Below are 20,181 nucleotides of genomic sequence, written 5' to 3'. Positions count from 1 at the left end.
GGGCTGTTGTACATAGGGTCGCTATGAGTCGCAGGCGACTCGACGGCACATAACAACAACAACAACAACATTGATATTTTTGAATTATTCTTTTATTTCTCCATCTTGCTTTGTTAACATGTCCTCCTGAGCTGTGTTCATTAATTTAGGAGGGAGAGAGTTCTACTTTCAACTTACAGATTAGCAAACACAATCACAAAGAACAAGGAGCAATTAAGGCCTGACATTGTCTCTCCTCCACTTAATTAGATCACGTATAAGTCTAGAAAAAGCAAACATAAAATAGTATTAACGTATTGTAGGGAGCGGCGCTGCTGACCCAGAGGCTACATCTGTCTGGCAGATCGAATCCACCGACAGCTCTGAGGAAGAAAGATGGCCAGCTTCCTCCCTCGTGATTAACAGCCTCCAAAGCCAACAGAGGGTTAGCTACGAGCCGATTCCAGCTCAAATGCAATGCGTTTGAGTTTCATAAAGGTTATTGTTTCAGACATATTGTTTTTACAGTTTGATAGACTACAATTTTCCAAGGGAGAAATATCCACTAGCACAGTAAATATAGTTTTTGCCCTAAGATGTTATTTAGCAAGAAACTCTAATTTATCTGAAGAAATTCTTTAGGATCTGAACATCTCCAACATAGTTCTTTATTTGCCAGAGGGAAAAGGAGATCTACCACCTCAAAGACTGCCAATTTTGCACAGGAATAATTATGAAATTTAACTACATAGTCAAAGAACTTTGGAGGGGGAAGGTATATTAACTGAGGCTTACAACCAACGTTATCTTGATTTATTAGGTACATGCGCCCTTCTAAAAAAGGTTCCCAGATACCATTATTTCATAATAAATTAAACAGAATCTCCACTGAAGAGAGATGGTTCTTTTTGAAAAGGAAAATGTACATTTAATAGAGCTTTGCTCTCTGTCAGCTTCAACAGAAGACAGTCTTCCAGCTAGACAAAACTCACTTCTCCAGTTAACCATTTCCTAGTATCACCACCACTGCTGGGTCCCAGGCAGTTGCAAACGATTAAGTGCCTGGGTTCTAATTGAGAGGCTAAAGGGTCACATAAAAAATAAGTAAGTAAATAAAGGGTCAAATCCACCCAGAAGGGGCTGGTAACAAAGGGCCTGGAGATCTGTGTCTGAGAGGGCACCACCACCGAGAAACTCTCACATACTGCCACGAGTCAGAAATGATTTGTTGGCAATTGGTTGCTTTTGGAGTCTGTACACCACCACACAGTCCATTTGCTACTGACGCTATTATAACTCATTTGTCACAGAATTGTAGAATGAATATGAGGATCCAAAGTGGGAGGGGAGGGTAGAAATAGAGAGGTGAGGATGGGGAGAGGTAGGGTGTTAATCATAGGGTTGCACAATTTGATTGGTGGGTGTTGTTGTTGTTATGTGCCATCAAGTCGCTTGCGACTCATAGCGACCCTATGTACAACAGCCCTAAACTCTGCTCTGTCCTGGGCCGGTTGCACTGTCTCTAACACACCCATCCCGATTACCCCAGTCACTGAATCAATCCACCTCATAGAGGGTCTTCCCCTCCTGCACCATCCCTCTACTCTACCCAGCATGATGTCCTTCTCCAAGGACTGGTCTCTCCTCACAAAATGTCTAAAGTATGTTGGACAGAGCCTCAGAATCCTTGCCTCCAAGGAGCCACCCGGTTTAACTCTTTCCAGGACAAATCTGTTTGTTTTCCTAGAAGTCCATGGTACTCTCAATACTATTCTCCAGCACCACTGTTCAAAGGCATCAATTCTCCTTCTATCTTCCTTGGTCATTGTCCAACTCTCTGATGCATAACAAGTGATTGCAAAGACCATGGCCTATAGCAGACGCACCTTAGTCTCCAGAGGGACACCATTGCTCTTCCGTACTTTGGAGAGGTCCCTAACAGCAGACTTTCCCATGGCAATGCGCCTTTTAGTTTCCTGGCTACTGATGCCAAGAGTGTTGACTGTGGAGCCAAGCAAACTAAAGCTGTGAACAATCTCAATCTCTTCACCATCCATCCTGATGTTGCCAATTGGTCCAGTAGTGAGAATCTTTGTCACCTTGACGTTGAGCCTCAATCCATATTGGAGGCTGCAGTCCTTGACCCTCTGCAGTAAGTGCATGAGGTCCTCCTCAGTTTCAGCAAGCAGGGTTGTATCATCTGCATAATGCAGACTGTTGATAGATCTTCCACCAATCTTGACCCCACATTTCTCCTCATAGAGCCCAGTCTCCCGGATAATCTGTTCTGCATTCAGGTTGAAAAGGTATGGAGATAGGATGCATCCCTGGTGTATGCCCTTCCCAATTTTGAACCATGCAGTGTTCCCTTGCTCTGTTCTGACAACTGCCTCTTGGTCCAAGTATAGGTTTCGCATTAGAACAATCAAGTGTTCTGGGATTCCGATTCTTCTCAGAGTCAGCCACAGGTTGTTATGATCCACACAGTCAAACCCCTTTGCATAGTCAAGGAAACACAGATAGACATTCCTCTGGTATTCTCTGCTTTTAGCTAAGATCCATCTAACATCAGCTACAATATCCGTAGTACCACGACCCCTTCTAAACCCAGCCTGGACTTCTGGAAGTTCTCTGCTGATGTGCTGTTTCAGTTGTTTTTGGATAATCTTCAGTAGAATCTTGCTTGCATGTGAAATCATGGTTTTGGGTGGGTGGGGTAAAGGAAATGTGAAGGATCTTTTGTGAAAAACAATGTATTCAAACATTGTAAATAAATCAGAGTAATATAAAAAATTTTTTTTAAAAAGTAAATGCTAAAGATCATCTATAATTTTCATAAAGGACCTCAGGTTGAAATAGACTATATTCATTATTTTGCGTTTTGGTGTTCTCTCTTACTGTCTGCTTCTATCAGTGTATTTTAACAAGGATAAAAAGTGTTATTACAGATAATATTCTCAACTTTTAAAATGCAATCGGAATCTTCATTAAAAATGAACATGGTACTAAACACCCATTATGAAAAAAAATTTAAAAGGGTGGGGTTTCAATGATTGGCTTTTCAGAAGGAGATTGCCAGGCGTTTGCTTTTCAATTCTTTGGCATGGTAAAGAACACATGAAACTATTCACTACACATGAGTAAGTCAGCAAAGCAAATCTGCACTTACCCTGCTATCTGGGGAATCTTGTCCCTTATCAGACGTATCATTACTAAATACTTTTTTCCCAGTCTGTGTGGTGGAGAAGTTTTTGGATGTGCATAGGGATTTGATTCTTAGAAGGCCCCATTTATCTATTTTATCCTCTTCCAGTTGTAGGTGGGATTTGATTTTTGTAGAAAGGTGCTATGGCATTGGAAGAGAGACAGATGCCAGTCATAATTAGAAGCAGAATCTCTGATGTGTTGAAAAACACAAGAAATGCTTCACCACAGATCTGTAAAGACAAGTAAGGCTGTGCTTACCAACATGTTCCTAGTCTTGTAGTACCCCTGCTTCTGCTCACCCCAAGCTATTTTCCAGGATTCTTCTTTCTCTCAGCAACTCTATATGGCTACCTTATTGGCCTCAAACCATAGATAGAGGAGCTATGATGCTGTAGTCTGTAGCAGAGATTTGCACTGCTAACCCAAGACTGCTCCACAAGAGCAAGATGAACAGTCTCCTCACTTGCAGTTTACAGCCTGAGAAGCCAACTGGAGGGCCAGCTATGAGTCAGAACCAACTCAATTATGATAACGAGCAAGAGATCCCTAGGTAAGGTTGATGCCTACATTCCTAATCTGGCTCCCTATTAGAGATGAAGCAATCAAACACAATTTGGAATTACAACTAAGAGATTTTGTTAGAGTGCTCTTCCCCCCCCCCCCCCTTTAAACGGCACGGACAAGGTAACAGAAAGCTAAGTCCATCTGTACTGAGGCAGACAAACGGGGTGGGTACTCAGAGCAAAGCAAGAAAGGGGTCGGAGCTAGAACTTCCAGGGTTCCATGTGGCCCTCCTGTTCCAGGTTTCAGTGTGGGACTGAGGCATGCTGCAGCCCTGCCCTGGGTGCACAAACCCACAACTTCAATTAAAGTCCCCTTTCTTGCCTCAACCAGCTGAAGAGGGTTTCTGTTATCTAAAACCAACCCCAACTCTCATTGCTGTCTAGTCAGAATCAACTTATAGTGACCCTCTAGCAAGTTTTTGAGAGGTTGCAAATGACAGGGGAGGAAAGTGTCCACCTTTATCTGTCAAAGATGCTGGCAGATTTGAACAGATGCTGCCTTTGGAATGGCAGCACAACTCACTTCAGACTACACCACCAAAGCTCCCTAATTAAAGCTGTGAATATGCACACCCATGTTTATTGCGGCTTTGTTCACAATAGCAAGGAGCTGGAAACAACCTAAGTGCCCATCAACAAATGAATGGATAGAGAAGCTGTGGTATATTCACACAATGGACTACTGGGCTGCATTGAAAAACAAGGAACTCATGCAATATTATTCAAAATGGGTGACCCTGGAGGACATTATGCGGAGTGAAGTATCTCAGTCACAAAAGGGCAAATACTGTATGGTGCCACTGTTGTAAAATAGGACTGACATTGGGGATGGGGGTAGACTGAGATAGATGGGTTCAATAATGTATTCTGCACTGAAACAGATGAGGGAGAAAACTGTTTAAAAGGAGTATGTGATTAGGTATTTTTGTCATGACAGAAGTCCAGAGTGAAGACTGCATAGTGGAGTGGACCTGGGGAAAGGGATTGTAAAACAATGAAAGAATTTTTGTTTTGCTTTTCCAAGAGGGTAGTGTACTAGGGGGGGAAGGTTGGGAGGGGAGAAAAGTGCAACAAAGAATGAATGCAAATCCAAAGTCTCTGTAAATTTTCATTGAAATTAATAATAAAATTTTAAAATATTTTTAAAAAGCTGTGAATAAAGTCTTTCCCTTCCTCTCCATTTCATTTTGCCTAAGAAATTAAACCTATCTTCAAATTTTACTCTATCCAACTTTTTGTTGTTGTATCTCATGGAGTCAATTCTAATTAATTGTGGCCTACAGAAGAGAACAGAACTGAAATGCCCTGTAGGGCTTCCTAGGCTGTAAACTTTACAGGAGATTACCAGGTCTTTGTCCTGCAGAGTTGTTGATGGGTTCAAATCAGTGACCTTTTAGTTATTAGCGAGAGCTTAACCATTGTACTACCAGATATCCTTTACCCAAGTGTTTCTGCTTCCAATATCTCAGCTGAAACGCAAGGTCATATACTGACCTTTATGTTACTGTATATTTCATATCCAAGTTCTACCTGGGTTCTTCTATGAAAGGCGGTTACAATTTATATTTCTTTTCCAAGACTAGGTAAGGACAATAAAAATCCATTTTAGTTTCCTTATTTAAGCACAGAAATAAAGACAATAAAATAGATTTGTTTCAAACTAGGGTCTACTCAGCAGTAATAACAATATTCAAACAAGGAGCAGCAAACAACAAATGCTGGAGAAGTTGTGGAGAGATTGGAAACTTTACTCACTGAATGTGGGAGTGTAAAATGGTGCGACCACTACGGAAGGTAGTATAAAACTTTCTCAAAAAGTTGAAAATAGATATACGACTTGACCCAGCAATTCACTACTAGGATTATACTTTAAAGAAACCAGAGCTGCCACTCAAACAGATATAGGCACAACCATGTTTATTACTGTGTTCATCACAAAAGCAAAGAGATGGAAGCAACCCAAGTGCCCATTAACAAATGAATGGATACAAAAACTAGGGTATAGGCACGCAGTGAAATACTATGTAGTGCTGAAAAACAATGAACTCATATAACATTACACAGCCTGGGTAACCCTGGAGGGCATTATGCTGATGTGAAACATCTCAGTCACAAAAGGATAAATACTGCATAACACCACTGATCTAAGACAGGACTGACATGGGGGGTTGGGAAAAACTAGGCAAACTAGTTTTAACTAGATAGATAAGGAACACTGCATTGGAATAGATGAGGCAAAGAACTGTTTAAAAGGACTATATTATCAGAGATTATATGTATGACAACAGTCCAGAATAAGTGGTGCATTGCAAAATGAACTTGGGGGTGGGGCAGAGGCAGAGGGAGAAAATTGTGCAAAAATGAATGAATATTTTGAAAACAAAACAAAACTGGGAGAGGGAGCAAAATGTGCAACAATAAATGAATGAAAATCCAACTTTTCTGTAAACTTTCATTAAAATCCCAATTTTTTAAAAAAGCCAAAGTGCAATTTAAAATTAAAAAAAAAAAGCCAAAGTGCTATAAAAATCAACTAAGGTCTAATCTGAAGTTTTATTTACCATGTTAGATTTATTTACATATTTAAATTTTTATTAACATTTCTGAGTAACTCCAGCTTTCCAACTTCATTTTCTCTTTTTAGAGATTAAAAAAAAAGGTTACAGGTATGAAAGTTCTATTTTGAAACAGTCTTCTTATCTACTACTTTTAGGTCTGACCAACGGTATGCACGGTGCATCTTAGAGACGCATTCCCTTGCTGATGTACGGCTCTCAAAGGGAGATGAGAGTGTGACTTTATTTCTCTCTTTACTTCTAGCTCTTTCTCTTAAAGCACAATAGAAACAAAGCAAATGAAATGTTATGTCACTAGCAGCATGACATTACAGTCTGTGATAGTGCGTCTAGAAACTAGACACAGCATAACCAGAATTGTGTGTGCCTTGATTTTCTAACCCCCTGCTTACTGTCCTCTTACTGTCTTGAGCATCAGGATTTTGGCCTCCTTGAATCAAGACTTCTGGAATTATCTTTGGCAACTATATACTTCACAGAAAACTCTGATTATTTTGGCTGCCTTGTGTCACATAACAACAGGTAGTCACAGGCATCCAGTGGTTTCCTGAGAGTGGGTTGCTTTCTTTATGGCAATCAATTTATTTAGCCCAGCTGTCAGGCACTCAACTTCCCAATTAACAACTGGAAATAGAACTTGAGCCACAGGAAGGAAGAAAACTCAGATTTTCCCAAACAAACACTTCATGAAAACATTTTAGCCTACTCTAACTGATGTGTGTGTGTTTTTTCCATGAAGCCTACATGTAAATTGGGGAAACAATATACCTACAGAGATTTCTCCACATAGAAAAGTTTCACATGATATTTGGCTAGGCCATGTGCCAGTCATTCACCCTTAAGCAGTTAACATAAATTAATTTAAAACTGGAAATGAAACAGCCAAAATTGTTGACTAGTTTCCTCTTATTAATTCAATGAAAAGACTGAGAGGGCTTATACTACTGGCTAAGGCTTCTAATCTCAAGGAAATAAGTCACAGAGAGGAAAAATCCTTTTATTCCACACGTTGGCTATTTGTTGAGTCAAAAGTGAATTAAAGGGAAAATGAATGGGAATGTATGGGACATACTGCTCTCAACCAACTCTTTCCAGCCAAAAGGATTTTTCCAAGCATGACAAAAGACTCTAAAGGAAAATTAACAACGCTGGAGGCCAAAAGGATTTTTAATAGTGCCTGCAGCCAGGCTTTGGGTTTAGCAGCAGACTCGAGCGGGGAACAGCCGCAAGGAACCGGCGTTGATGTTTCTGGAAATGAATTACTACTCTCGAATAGTGAGGAGTAGGAATGATATGGAACGGAATCTGAAGACTCTGATAAGTCCTTCACTTGCGTATCTTCTGGGGCGTGAACATTAAAATGGCTGTAATTATTATAATTTGAAGAAAGCAAGCACAGGAAGTTCTTCCCCACCACCACCTTTCTTGCAAGAGCATAAATCAATCAGAAACACTAATTTTCACTTTTAAACTTAATGAAGAGTGAGTTTTTCTTACACTGTGACTTAGGAAGGAGAAGAAAATGGATTTTAAAGTACCTATTCTTGCTTAGAAACTAGTACCTTCTTGAGATGTACTTGGTCACAGCAAGTTACCGTTGTGGGCCCAGGTTCCAAGCATACACCGCATACTGAGCAGACTCTGCTGCCCGACATTACATTTGAAAAGTCCAGGAATAGGGAACTCTGGTGGCCTAGTGACAAGAAGCTGCACTGTAATCCCAGAGGCGTGCAGTTCAAATCCACCAAATGCTCTGCTGGAGAGGGAGAGGCAATCTCCTCCTGTACCAGTCAGACCTGATTTGATAGCACACACACACAAAATAATAAAATAAAAAAGTCCAGGGTATTAAGAGAGCAGGACTGTGAGGCCTATTTCTTTTTGCTACTTGAAATAAGTTTCTTGCACAGAAAATGCTGGTGAAATTTTAAGTCCTATAATAATAACAATTGTCTTCATCTTCGGACTACTTTCTTTTTAAACCAATAATAACTGTTTTACTCTTCATTTTCCATATCATTCCATTCCCTATTTCAAAATACTGCCACATTACCCATTCAACTATTATTGAACCTCATACCACATTGGCTCAATAAAAGCCAAATATTCAGAAGGACCCTACCTCTATCTATAAATATCACTCAATGTGCATGGTACAGGGCCTATTTGAGCAGTTTTTTAATTATTTACAAATTTATTTCCCATTGCAGTGTTATATATCACCCTATCCCAAAGCAGTAAAAATTTCATTTGAAAAAAAAAAAAAAAAGATGTTTGGAGTTCCTAAGTTGTACAAATGGTTAAGGTGTTCAGCTGATAACCAAAAAGTCAGAGGCTTCAAATCCAGACAGAGGTGCCTCAGAGGAAAGGCCTGGTAATCTACTTCTGGAAAAACCAGCCATTGAGAACTCGACGGAGTGCAGCTCTCCTGACACAGATTGGGCTGCTATGAGTCAGAATCAACTCTATAGCAACTGGTTCACTTCATGTTTGCATATTATCTTTGTGCAGCTCCACACTCCAACCCTCACAACACCCGCTGCTCAGCAAACTCTGAAATAGAATTGTCATGCATGAGAATTTTACCATCACAAGATAAAGTCATTGTAATATGAAAACCTATGCTATGGGAGAAGCAGCAGAGGCTGTGTGAAAAACAACAGATGGACTACTCTAGGTTACTGAGACCTTTTCTCATAGGAGGGAGGGTTCAAATATACCAAAATGTGTTGCCTTTGAATAATCTAAAATTGCAGCTTTCTGCAATTGTGCTAGACCTCCCATCTGTACAGAAAAAGGCTGCACTGTCACTGTAAAGTGTAGGAAAAATGAAGCTGCAATGAAGACTTAATAACTGTGTTATATTTTCTCTCTATCAAGTCACAGTCCCCTGAAATCCCAGTATGTTTTGAATTAACTTCAAAGAAAATTATTCTTAACCCCACCAACTGGCAAACACAGGAATTTCAACTGTTTGGATATAATAACTCTAAGTAAATCACTATTAGTTTCTTAGTTTCCACCTTACCAGTTAACCAGAAAAACAGAATTTCTGATGAAATTACAGATCAGAGGGAAGGCGTTTGCCCAATACATCTCCTTGCTCTCATGCTCTAAGCTCAGCAAGTTGCAAATGGAAAACAGCTTTTGATTCATAGTAGTATTTTAAATAGAGTTTATAAAATTGCCTTTATGTAGCAGTGGACTACTGATATATGATCTAACAAGCATTATTACAGATAAAATTTTCCATTCCATGGTCACTCTACGCATTAAAAAGACACTATCATTTACTTATCCCGTAGGAGAATAAAGCAAATAGGAAAATAAGTGGCTAAAGAGAAATGTTAATTTCATATTTTAAGGCATTTTTCATATATTTAATAAAATGGCTTTAATAGAATGGATTTAAATTCTCACTTCCATCAACTTGATTCCAACTCACAGCAACTCTTCAAAGAATTCCCAAGGCCATGTACATCTTAATGAGAGGAGACCACCTCACCTTTGCCCTCTAAGCAGCTGCTGGGTTCAAACTACTGGACTTTCAGTTAGCCGACTAACACACTACATCACCATGCCACCCCAGCTCCACTGCAGATACTCACAAAGATTGTTCATTCATCTTAAAAGCAAAGATTAATTATTTTAACATTCTATTATGCAATTTTCTATTCATAAAATATCTCATCTCTGCTCTATTGGTAATTATTTCAAGTGCCATCTGAATTGCTTATTAAATTAAGAAAAAAATTTCAATGGTTCTTAAGAATACAGTATAAATACATTCAGTAATGCACAAGTCTTTATTAGGAAAGAATATATATTTTCATCAATTAGCACAAGTGCCTTAGAAAATCACTAGAAGCCATTTAAAATTGTGACCTATATCATCTTAAGAACGAGTAGTGTTTTCTAGCAATTTGCAGTGTCAGCCAGGATGAGAAGGCTGTGTTTAATAAGGCAGGTACACAGCTAACATACACAAACAAACACATACACACCACACAGGAATTTAAGCCAAGAAAGTAATCAGATCATGTCTGAATTCACAACAATAATGTGATTGTTCAACCAACAGGTTAATCATAACCCAGGCCAGAAGCAGCCCAGTTGACTGTTAAGTGAACTTAGGAGAATGTGAATATTTTACAATCAAGCCAAGTACCTGATAGCTTCATGAGAAGTTCAGATGCAGCTTTGACTGACATGTCCCGCCTCAGCACATTGGCCTTCCCTTCCTGGGGCTGAAGTGTGTCCTCGGGGATGCTTGGGGCAGACACTTCAGATTCTGGGCTGAACACATAGCTGGACCGCGGCAAGGTGGTGCTTATGGCTTCCTCTTCGGTAGGCTCCTCTTTGACTTTAAAATTAAGATTCATGGGCTCCTTCTGATTTGCAGCTGTCAAAAGAGAAGTGTGATTAGATATATAAAAGGCAACTTCCCCCAAGCTGCCCCGTACTCAATGAAGTAAGCAATGCATAGTCGCATAGTGCTACATGGCCGGAAGGGACCGCACCGCTCAGCACAGGCTGGGCCCACAGGCTGCACCAAGATGCAAGTCACTCCACGAGGCCCCAGGAGACTCTCAGGAGCAGGGGCTTCTGCATCTTCCACGCCTATAATAATGTCAACATGACTTCCACCAAATCTTTGCGCATTTCCTTTATGGCTTCTCTAAAGTCCTTTTCCCCCTGCATATGCTATTGACTTCCTCACTTTACTAGCACTAATAGATAGGCTATGTCTCTTTGCCCAATACTACTATAGAAGAATGTTTTCAAGCAATTATACTCAGAAAATAATGAATATAAACATATATCCAAGGCAATACTCAACACACACAAAACTAGGGTGTGATTAAAGAGTTTGATAAAAACACAAGTTCACACTAGAGCCATACGTACCCCTCTTGCCTCTATGATAAGCTGGCACTCCTGGCCCATAAACAACAGGAAGTGCACTAGATAATGGGTTTTGGTCAGGGTGACGGGGTCCACCTTAGCCCAAGCCACCTGTGAGTCTACAATGGACACTGTGTTTTAAAGAAAACTCTTCATTCTGGAATAATTTTGGATCTACAGAAAAGTTGTGAAGATGGTTCAGACGCCAAGTTTCCACATACCCATCCACATTCACACCTCCTAATGTTAACATTTTTGCATAACCAGGGTATACTTGGCAAAAAGAAGAAATTCACATTCCTATGAACTAAACTCCAGCTTTGATTCAGATTTCAGCCATTTCCCCACTAACGCCCTTGTCTCGATTCTTAACCTAAGTGGTTGGCGTGGCAGGTGCTGAGGGCAGATGCTAAGAAGTCCATTAAGGCGTGGATTCTGTGGCGAGGCCACACTGTACAGGCCTGCATCCAGCGAGCTATCCACTATCTGGAACCGCCAAGCAAGGCAAGTCAGGCATCGTCCTACTGCCTCCTGCCTTCACAGGCTTCTTGTTCTACCTTTAAAAGTCTGCAAAGTGTCAACTTTTTTTTACAAGACCAGTCAATCAGTCAGTTGCAAATGACTTTTAACTGACCTTCCAGTGAGTTTTAAGAGCCTGTGATTTGCACAGGAGGAGAGTGCCTATCTTCTTTCCCTAGAGTAGCTGGTGCATTCAAACTGCCAGAGAGACATTAACTTTTAGCCAGGGGCTTAGCTCTCTGCGGACTATGCCACCAGAACTTCTCACAGGGACTTTAAGCTGACTATCCTAGGTTTTTAAAAAGATGATCTTGTTTTAATTATAATCATTAGAATAAATTCCAAGGAAAATCTTTATTACCTCTGTTCACCATCTACTTCCACAGGAAGACACAAGTACAAAACCTTTTTCTTCCAAGGGCTCCCTAATAAGGAAGCTAGGGTCCTTCTTATAAAGAAGCAAAGTCCTTTCTCATAGGATTCACTTATAAGGACTTCCTTATAAGGAAGATATACTCAGACATAGTTTCCAGTATCCCAGCAACATATAATTCATAGACCAGAATCCTTAAAAGCTGAACCCAAGAGGGCTAAATAAGGAGCTCTGGTGACCTAGTGGTAAGGAGCTGCACTGTCCACTCAAAGGTATGAAGTTTGAATCCACCAACTTGCTCTGCAGGAGAAAGATAGGCAATCAATTCCTGTGTGATTTACTGTCTGAAAAACCCACTGGAGGGTCAGCTGTGGGACAGTTCCAACTCGATGCTACATAACAACAATAACAGGGGGCTAAACTAACAGAGGGAAGCTTTACTACCAGGAAGAGGCAGAGCTGGACCTAGAACCCAGGTCCTGCAGTGCCTACCCTATATCTCTTTACCACACTACTATACTATCTGTGTTCTCTGTGTCATAACACAAGTTGAAAGTAACTCGGCCTTCAAATCTTTGCTTATATATTACCTTCTCTACTCTGACCTTCCTTCTCAAAACTGTAACCCTCACATGCATAGTTTTCACAATTTGCATCAGCCTGCTCTAATTTTCCTTTCTTCTCCAAATAGCTAATGTTCTTACGTGCTGTCAAGTTGGTTCCAATTCATAGCCACCTGTGTACAATGGAACGGAACAAAGCCTGGTCCCAAGCCTTCCTCACATTGGGCACTCTTCAAACCTGCTGCTGCAGCCACTGTGTTCATCTGGTTTGTGGAACACAGTTTCTAGGATCCCAGCAGCTTGTGAAGCACAAACTGACAAACAAGTGATGAATCATCTAATAAGAGGCTACAATTATTATGTTCATAATCTATGGCCTGATCCTCAAACACAAAGATAGGTTTCATGAAGGCTTCATGAATGTTTCATGAAGATAGGTTTCTTTGCTTAACACTGATGTACCTCAAGTGCCTAGTAATGGGCCTGGCACTTATAGGTGCTAGATATATGTATATTACATGAATATATAGAGAGAGCTATGTTGGTCTAGTGGATAGAAAGTTACGCTACCAAGCCAAAAGAGAGTGATTTTATTCTGTAGCCTCAGGCCTGGTTTTAACTGTTTTTGGTCAAACATTCTAAGTGGTATAGCATTGGTCAGCCCATTTGCTGTACAGAGGTAACTCATGGTTGCTGTGATGCTAAACACTATAACACTGATGTGTCAAATGTGATAATGGTTGCCCATGGTGGACAGTGTTTGGTGGAGCTTCCCGATTAAAACAAGCTTGGAAGCAGGACTGGCATCCACTTCCGAAGTGGCTTGCCTTTGGAAACTCTATGAACATGGAGAAATGATCAAAGTTATACAAGTGTTCAGGTCTTTCATTCATAGGTTCGCTAAGAGTCATCTACGACTCAACAGCACTTAATAACAACAACACCACACATGAATATAATGCCCTGGCACACAAATTAGTGACATCAGATGATTGTCAGATACTATCTGCCGTTAATAAGAACTTAAAAAAAAAAGAGTTCCTTGCAACTCATTTCTGACTTAATTACAACCATGACCGAATTATGTATGCTCTGTGGGGTTTTCAGTGACTGAGTTTTGACAGTAGATCACTAGGTATTTTTTCTACAGACCCTGTGGAAACTCAAAACTTCCTTCCTACCTTTCAGTCATTAGCCAACAATACGCTGTCTATACCTCGCAGGGACTTCATAAGGAGAATTAATTTGGGGATGGTGTTGGTTATGAATAATTGGACCATCAAGGAACTCCATCTTAACAACTAACTTACTCACTCTCACTCAGCATCATCAGGTCAGAACTGACTCATGATCTCCCAACAGGCTATCAGAGGCTGTGCATCACACAGGAGACTGCCCGTTGTTCTCCCACCGAGTAGGCGATGGCCTGGAATTGCCAGAAAGGGGCTACCTTTACATCAGTAGCCCAACTTTCTAACCACTTAGCCACGAGGGCTCAATGACACTTGCTGTTGTGTACTACCAAGTCAGAAGTGACTCATAGCTGACCCTCTAGCAGGTTTTCAGAGGCAGTCAATCGCACAGGAACCAACTGTCCTTTCCTCTGGAGAGGAGCTTGTGGATTCCAACTATACGTCATTAGTGTTGGCAGTGCAGCTCCACACCAGCAGGCCACCAAAGAACGAAAAACCCTAATGATCCCACCAGAGGCAGTCAGAAGTACTTCCCTGGATTTAAAACTGGGAAAAGTGCTTTGAGATTAAAGCTAAAATGTTACTCACAGCTTTACCTGCTGTTGTTAGATGCTCTCAAGTCAGTTTTGACTAATAGTGAGCTGTCATGGGAGAGATCAGCCCCACAGAGTCTTCTTGTCTACATAATCTTTATGCCAGATCTGTGTCCTACAGACAGGCTGGCTAGGTTTGAACCGTCAAGCTTTTGTTTAGCAGACACACTTGCATCTGTCTGCACAGTTAGGACTTCTTCACCTTTACCTAGATGTCTCTTAAGAATCACTTGGGCTCTGACAATACTAAGAAAGAAGTGCCAGGTCTTGGGGACAAAGCCATCAGAGGGTGAACCAAAGAGAATACTGCTGGTCCTTGGCTTGATCCTCAGTATGTATTCTGACTTCCACCAGGAAGGCTGCTCCTAGGAGAGCTTTGTTTATTTAGTATGCTACTCCCTTTTGCACCTTGCAACCTCTTTCTGGAGACTTCTGCAGGCCACCTCCTAAGATTTGCTCTCTACCTAAGCCTTTCCTTTCGCATCCTTCATAAATCCTGTCCACAAGTATCTGTAGTCATGACACAGTAATTAAACGATGTGTGTTTATGAAGTCTGAGACTTCCACTTCTCTGGAAAGGAATAATACAGAGTAAATGGTTATACATTATACAAATGCTTCAGTGATGCACCTTTTACTTCAAATTATTTTGTAAAGTGGGACTAAGAAAGAGATTAAGAAACTATTGAGGCCTCAGAAGAATGCACCAATTTCTAGAAAGGGCAGCCATTAAGCAGATGCTATCTGCACATGGAAGTGGTTTTTAGAAGCATTAATCAGAAAAAGCATTCCATAAGACTTAAGAAAGGGGAGGGAAAGATCTTTATCATTGTGAGACACAACCTGGTTTTGACAAAATTTCATTTCGATAAGACACTAAAAAAGAAAATTAAGGCAAGCTGTCTGTGGCAGGATTATAAATTTGCAGGAAGACACCACATACCTGGTTTACACGAGATTACACGAGACTATTGCAACGTGCTAGTAAAGTGTAAATGTAGCTAAAGAGTAACCAGAAAAACATGGACAGCATGCACTTGCTCAAATTTTTAATCTGCCAAATATTTTTTTTAAATTATTATTAAAATTTATTAGTTTTAATGAACATTTACAGAGATTTTGGGTTTTCATTCATTCATTGTTGCACTGCCAAATAAATTTTTAAAGCGCCTGGCTGTGGAGCCGAAACCAACTCATAGCCAACCCTCGAGTGGTTTTTCTGAGGTTCTAAACTGCATGGGATGAGGCTGTTCATCTTTCTCCCTAAGAGTGTCTGGGGATTTGAACCGCTGGAGAGGTATGGCCTTCAGGCTAGGAGCACAATTCTCTGCGGGCTATGCCACCAGAGCTTCCTCAAATATGTCTAAACAGGAAGTGTGAAAATGGAAATATGAAAACTACTCTTTCTTTTAATTACCAGAATTATTTGCATTGAAAATAATACATAAATCCAGTATTTTATAATTAAGGTGACTGGGTAATTGTCATTTTTTAAAATTATCCTAATTTAAAAAAATAGAATCAAAGATGTTTAATCTCTTGGGAAACTGCTAAGAGTAAAACAACAAACTTATCACTTACAGTATAGTCTTTTCTTCATTCTTATTACTAACACGAAGAGAGCTGGGGATATTTGGAAAATGAGAACGCTACTAGGGTAAAATAACCCTGTTTCCGTAAATGCTAGGAAGGTGTTCTCCCTTCTCATTGCCACTGAGTCAGATCAACTCCTAACTGATCCTCTACAGGGTTTCTGAGGCTTTAAATATGTCACACTGTGAGAGGAATGCCTATCTTTCTCCTGGGGAGTCGCTGGTGGCCTCAAACCCTGAGAGGGACACCACCTTTGGGTTGGCAGTATCGCTCCCTCAGATCATGCCGTCAGACCTCCCTGTGGTGGTTGCTGTGTGCTGTGGAGTAGGAACCAACTCACAGCTGACCGACCAGTGGGCTTAGGCAGGCATCAAATCACACGAGAGGAGACTGCCCATCCTTCTCCACTGTAGCAGCTGGTGGATCTGAACCAAATGCCTTTGAGATTGTAGGACAACTCTGGTGGCCTCGTATTAAGAAAGTGCACTGCTATACCAATGGCATGTGGTTCAAATTCACCAGCTGCTCCATGGGAGAAAGATGGTCAATCTCCTTCCCATGCAATTAAACTGCCTCTGAAAACTGGAGGGTCAGCTATGGGTTGATTCTGATTCAGTGGTATACACTACAATAAGCCAAAATCAAATACTCAAAGCAGGGAACTACTGAGTTATAAAAGAAACCACTCTACAGCAAGGTGTCATCGACTAACATCTAAATTCCTTCCTCGCTCCCAACACCCCCAGTAAAGTTCTGTATAACTTCCTTAAAGACCATTGTTTCTCTTCCCCTCCCCCCCCCGCCCAGTTCCTCTATTTATTTTATTTATTTATTATCTTTTCATTAATAAAGTTAATGAATGAGAGAGTGAAAGAATCTTTCCCCCAGCCATTATACTTTTAAAAAAAATTTATCTTATTGGCTTACAAAATTTGAATACATTGTTTTTAAAACATCCTTCCCATTTCCTTTACCCCACCCACCCATTGAATTGTGCAACCCTGTGATTAACACCCTACCCTCAACCATCCTCACCCCTCCACTTCCATACCCCCCCCTTGGATCCTCATACTCAAGACCATTATTTCTTTTACTAACACATGTTTTTGTTGTTATGTGCCGTCGAGTCGCCTGCGACTCATAGCGACCCTATGTACAACAGCCCTAAACTCCGCTCTGTCCTGTGCCAGTTGCACTGTCTCTAACACTCCCATCCCAATTATCCCAGTCACTGAATCAATCCACCTCATAGAGGGCCTTCCTCTCCTGCGCCGTCCCTCCACCCTCCCAAGCATGATGTCCCTCTCCAAGGACCGGTCTCTCCTCACTACATGTCCGAAGTAAGTTAGACGGAGCCTCAGAATCCTTGCCTCCAAGGAGCCACCTGGTTTAACCCTCTCCAGGACAAATCTATTTGTTTTCCTAGCAGTCCATGGTATTCTCAATACTAACACATATAACTAGTATTTGAACAGTGCACACAGAGAAGATCCTTTTATCACCCACAGGAGATTGATGTTAATGCCATCTTCATTTCACATGGGAAGAAAACTAGGTCCTAACAGGTTAACAGGAGCTGTGGTAGTTTAGGGGTAAGGAACAGTACTGCCAATCAAAAGGTACATGGTTCAAATCTACCAGCTTCTCCACTGAAGAAAGATGGGTAATCAACTCATATGATTTGCTACTTCTAAAACCCTGTTGGAGGTTCAGTTATGAGTCAGATTTGACTCTATGTACACAACAACAAGAATAAACTGACCTGCCACCTGCCTACCCCAATCACAAAAATAGTACACAATCACAGAGCAAGAATGCAACTCTAGGGTTCCTGAATGGAAATCCTCAGCTTCAAAGGACTGAAAGCTTGGCTTGGCCTTTACAGAGGACAGCAGTAACAAGCAGTCAGGCAACGAGCCTGAACAAATAAGTGAGAGGAGGGAAAGAAATGTTACAAAGAGGCAGTGGCACTGTGGTTAAAGCACTTGACTTTAACCAAATACTAGCCGCCCTGCGGGAGAAAGCTTTAAGGGCAGAGTGTGAGCAGAAGTAAGGCAATGTTTTACAGCAGGACAAAATATGAGAAAATTTGGCCAACAAGGCAAATGAGAAGAAAAACACCCTGCCACATGACTGCTCTGTTCTATATTGTCTGCTTTCTCTGGTGCAGGGAAATGACTCCTTCCCTGAGATTTAATATGAGAGAGCTCCCTTTCAATTCAGTGTGGCAAATCAGCAGATGGTGAGCTACTCTGGGAGAAAGCTAGGCTACTGAGGGTTTTAGTTACTACTTCACTCTGTACCAAAGCTATGGCTCTTGGACCTGGCAGGGTACTCAGATCAGTAGTTTTCAAAGAGTATCCCAAGGAACCCTAGGATATGCTTCAGGGATCCCCAAAGATATGTATCACCTTTAACCTTGTAAAATTATTTTACAATCGTGCTTCTTCAGCTGTGTTATATGTAGAATATGAACTCAGTGGAGTCCAGTATCATATTAACTTGGACTGACAAGTTAATTCTGGCTTGCTTGTATAGCTTTTGAACATTCTCTCTTGCCATGTTAAAGAGCTCTATCCTCATGAATGTGTCATTGAAATAAGGTCTCCCTCATCAAGTTGGAACTAATTTATAGCTCAGAGGTTGTAGACCCCATGGGAAGAAACTGCCTATCTTTTCCCTGTTGGGCCATTGGAGGATTCAAACCACCAGAGATGTGCTACCTCTGGGTTAGCACAACTTCCCACAGACATCCCCACTGGAGCTCTCTATTATTAGGGAAGTGGCCCGTGCACGTATATCCATGTAAAAGTACACAATCGCAGGACTGACAGAGCCTGTATCATAACCAAGCCCACTGCCAGAGTCAATCCAGCCTCATAATGACCTACAGGACAGAGTGGAATGGGGTTTCTATACTCTGTATACTTTCTCAATACTTTCTATACTCTCAAGGCCATACTCTCCAAGGGAGCCACCTGCCCCATCACTTTCCTGTCAACTTTTCAGTTGGCAATAGAAAGCTTAACACCCACACTATGGGGTCCCACCAAAGTCCACATGCTTGTCTGAAATCAGTTTCTCAATCTTGGCACACTGATGCTCTGGGCAGGAAAATCCTTTGTTGTAGGGCGGTCCTGTGCATTGAAGGATGCTTAGCAGCATCCCTGGCTTCTCTGCCCACCAGATGTGAGTATCACTATTGAATCATGAAAACCAAAACTTCTACGGGAAACTTGAACCTGCCCTGGCATTTAAGGGAGTGGTTCTCAGAGAGGGCAAATTTTAAGGGAAACAGAGGAGGACAAAACTTCCCTTAGACAAGAATTACTACATTAAATCAAATGCCATGTGAAGCGTAAATGCTTCATCTTTGGGGCAACCTTTGATCATAAGCAGGCAGACAGACAGATAGGTATGTAGATATAGCTGGCTCTATTATTACTTGGGAGCTCTGGTGACCTAGTGGTAAGAAGCTGTGCTAAAATTCCAAAGACATAAAGTTCAAATCCATCAGCTGCTCCTCAGAAAAAGGATGGGCAATCTCCTCCCATGCAACCGACTGAAAACCAACTAACGGTCAGCTATGGTTTAGTTCTGACTCGATGGTAAAATCAACATTATTACTTAGCACCTAACATGGGGTATGGAGAGGGCAAAGATTTTATCTGTTGTTCACAGGGTTGCTATGGGCTGTAGCTGACTCAACAGCTCTTTAACCACAACAACATGGGGTATCAGGCGCACTCACGGGGCTGTGTTTAAGATGTTTGGCTGCTAACCAAAATATCACAGTTCAAACAATCTAGCAGCTCCAAAGGAAAAAGCTGCACTCTTCTTCCATAAAGATTTACAGTCTTGGAAACCCGAGGATCGTTCTCCTCTCTCATTCTCTCCCTGTCTCATTATCCTAGGGGTCGTTCTGTTCTCTCTCTCCCTTCCTGTCCCTGTCTCTGCGTCTACCTCTTTCAAAGTCATCAGGTAAGAACTGACGAACCATAGCTGACCCTCCAGCAGGTTTGCAGAGGATGTATAATGTACAGGGGAAGATTGATGATCTTTCTTCCTCAGATTAGCTGGTGGATTCGAACCACCTGCCCTTGAGTTAGCAGCAAAC

At 41.2% G+C, this 20,181-nt stretch overlaps 1 protein-coding gene across 3 annotated transcripts in view; it reads right to left on the bottom strand.

Annotated features, from left to right (window-relative positions):
- The window catches only part of ZNF827 (zinc finger protein 827), a 261,480-nt gene that overhangs the window by 147,918 nt on the left and 93,381 nt on the right, over positions 1–20,181 (bottom strand). For all 3 annotated transcript variants that reach the window (XM_006887004.1, XM_006887002.1, XM_006887003.1), the window contains one exon: positions 10,494–10,727. In XM_006887004.1, coding sequence (XP_006887066.1) covers positions 10,494–10,727 — 234 coding nt within the window. The remainder of the gene's footprint in view (positions 1–10,493; positions 10,728–20,181) is intronic.

Source organism: Elephantulus edwardii, unplaced genomic scaffold (genome assembly GCF_000299155.1).
Source record: "Elephantulus edwardii isolate Elephantulus edwardi_28Jun2011 unplaced genomic scaffold, EleEdw1.0 scaffold00053, whole genome shotgun sequence".
Lineage (NCBI taxonomy): Eukaryota > Metazoa > Chordata > Mammalia > Macroscelidea > Macroscelididae > Elephantulus > Elephantulus edwardii.
The sequence above is the reverse complement of the archived record's forward strand: the minus strand, read 5'-3'. Positions and strand labels throughout refer to the sequence as shown.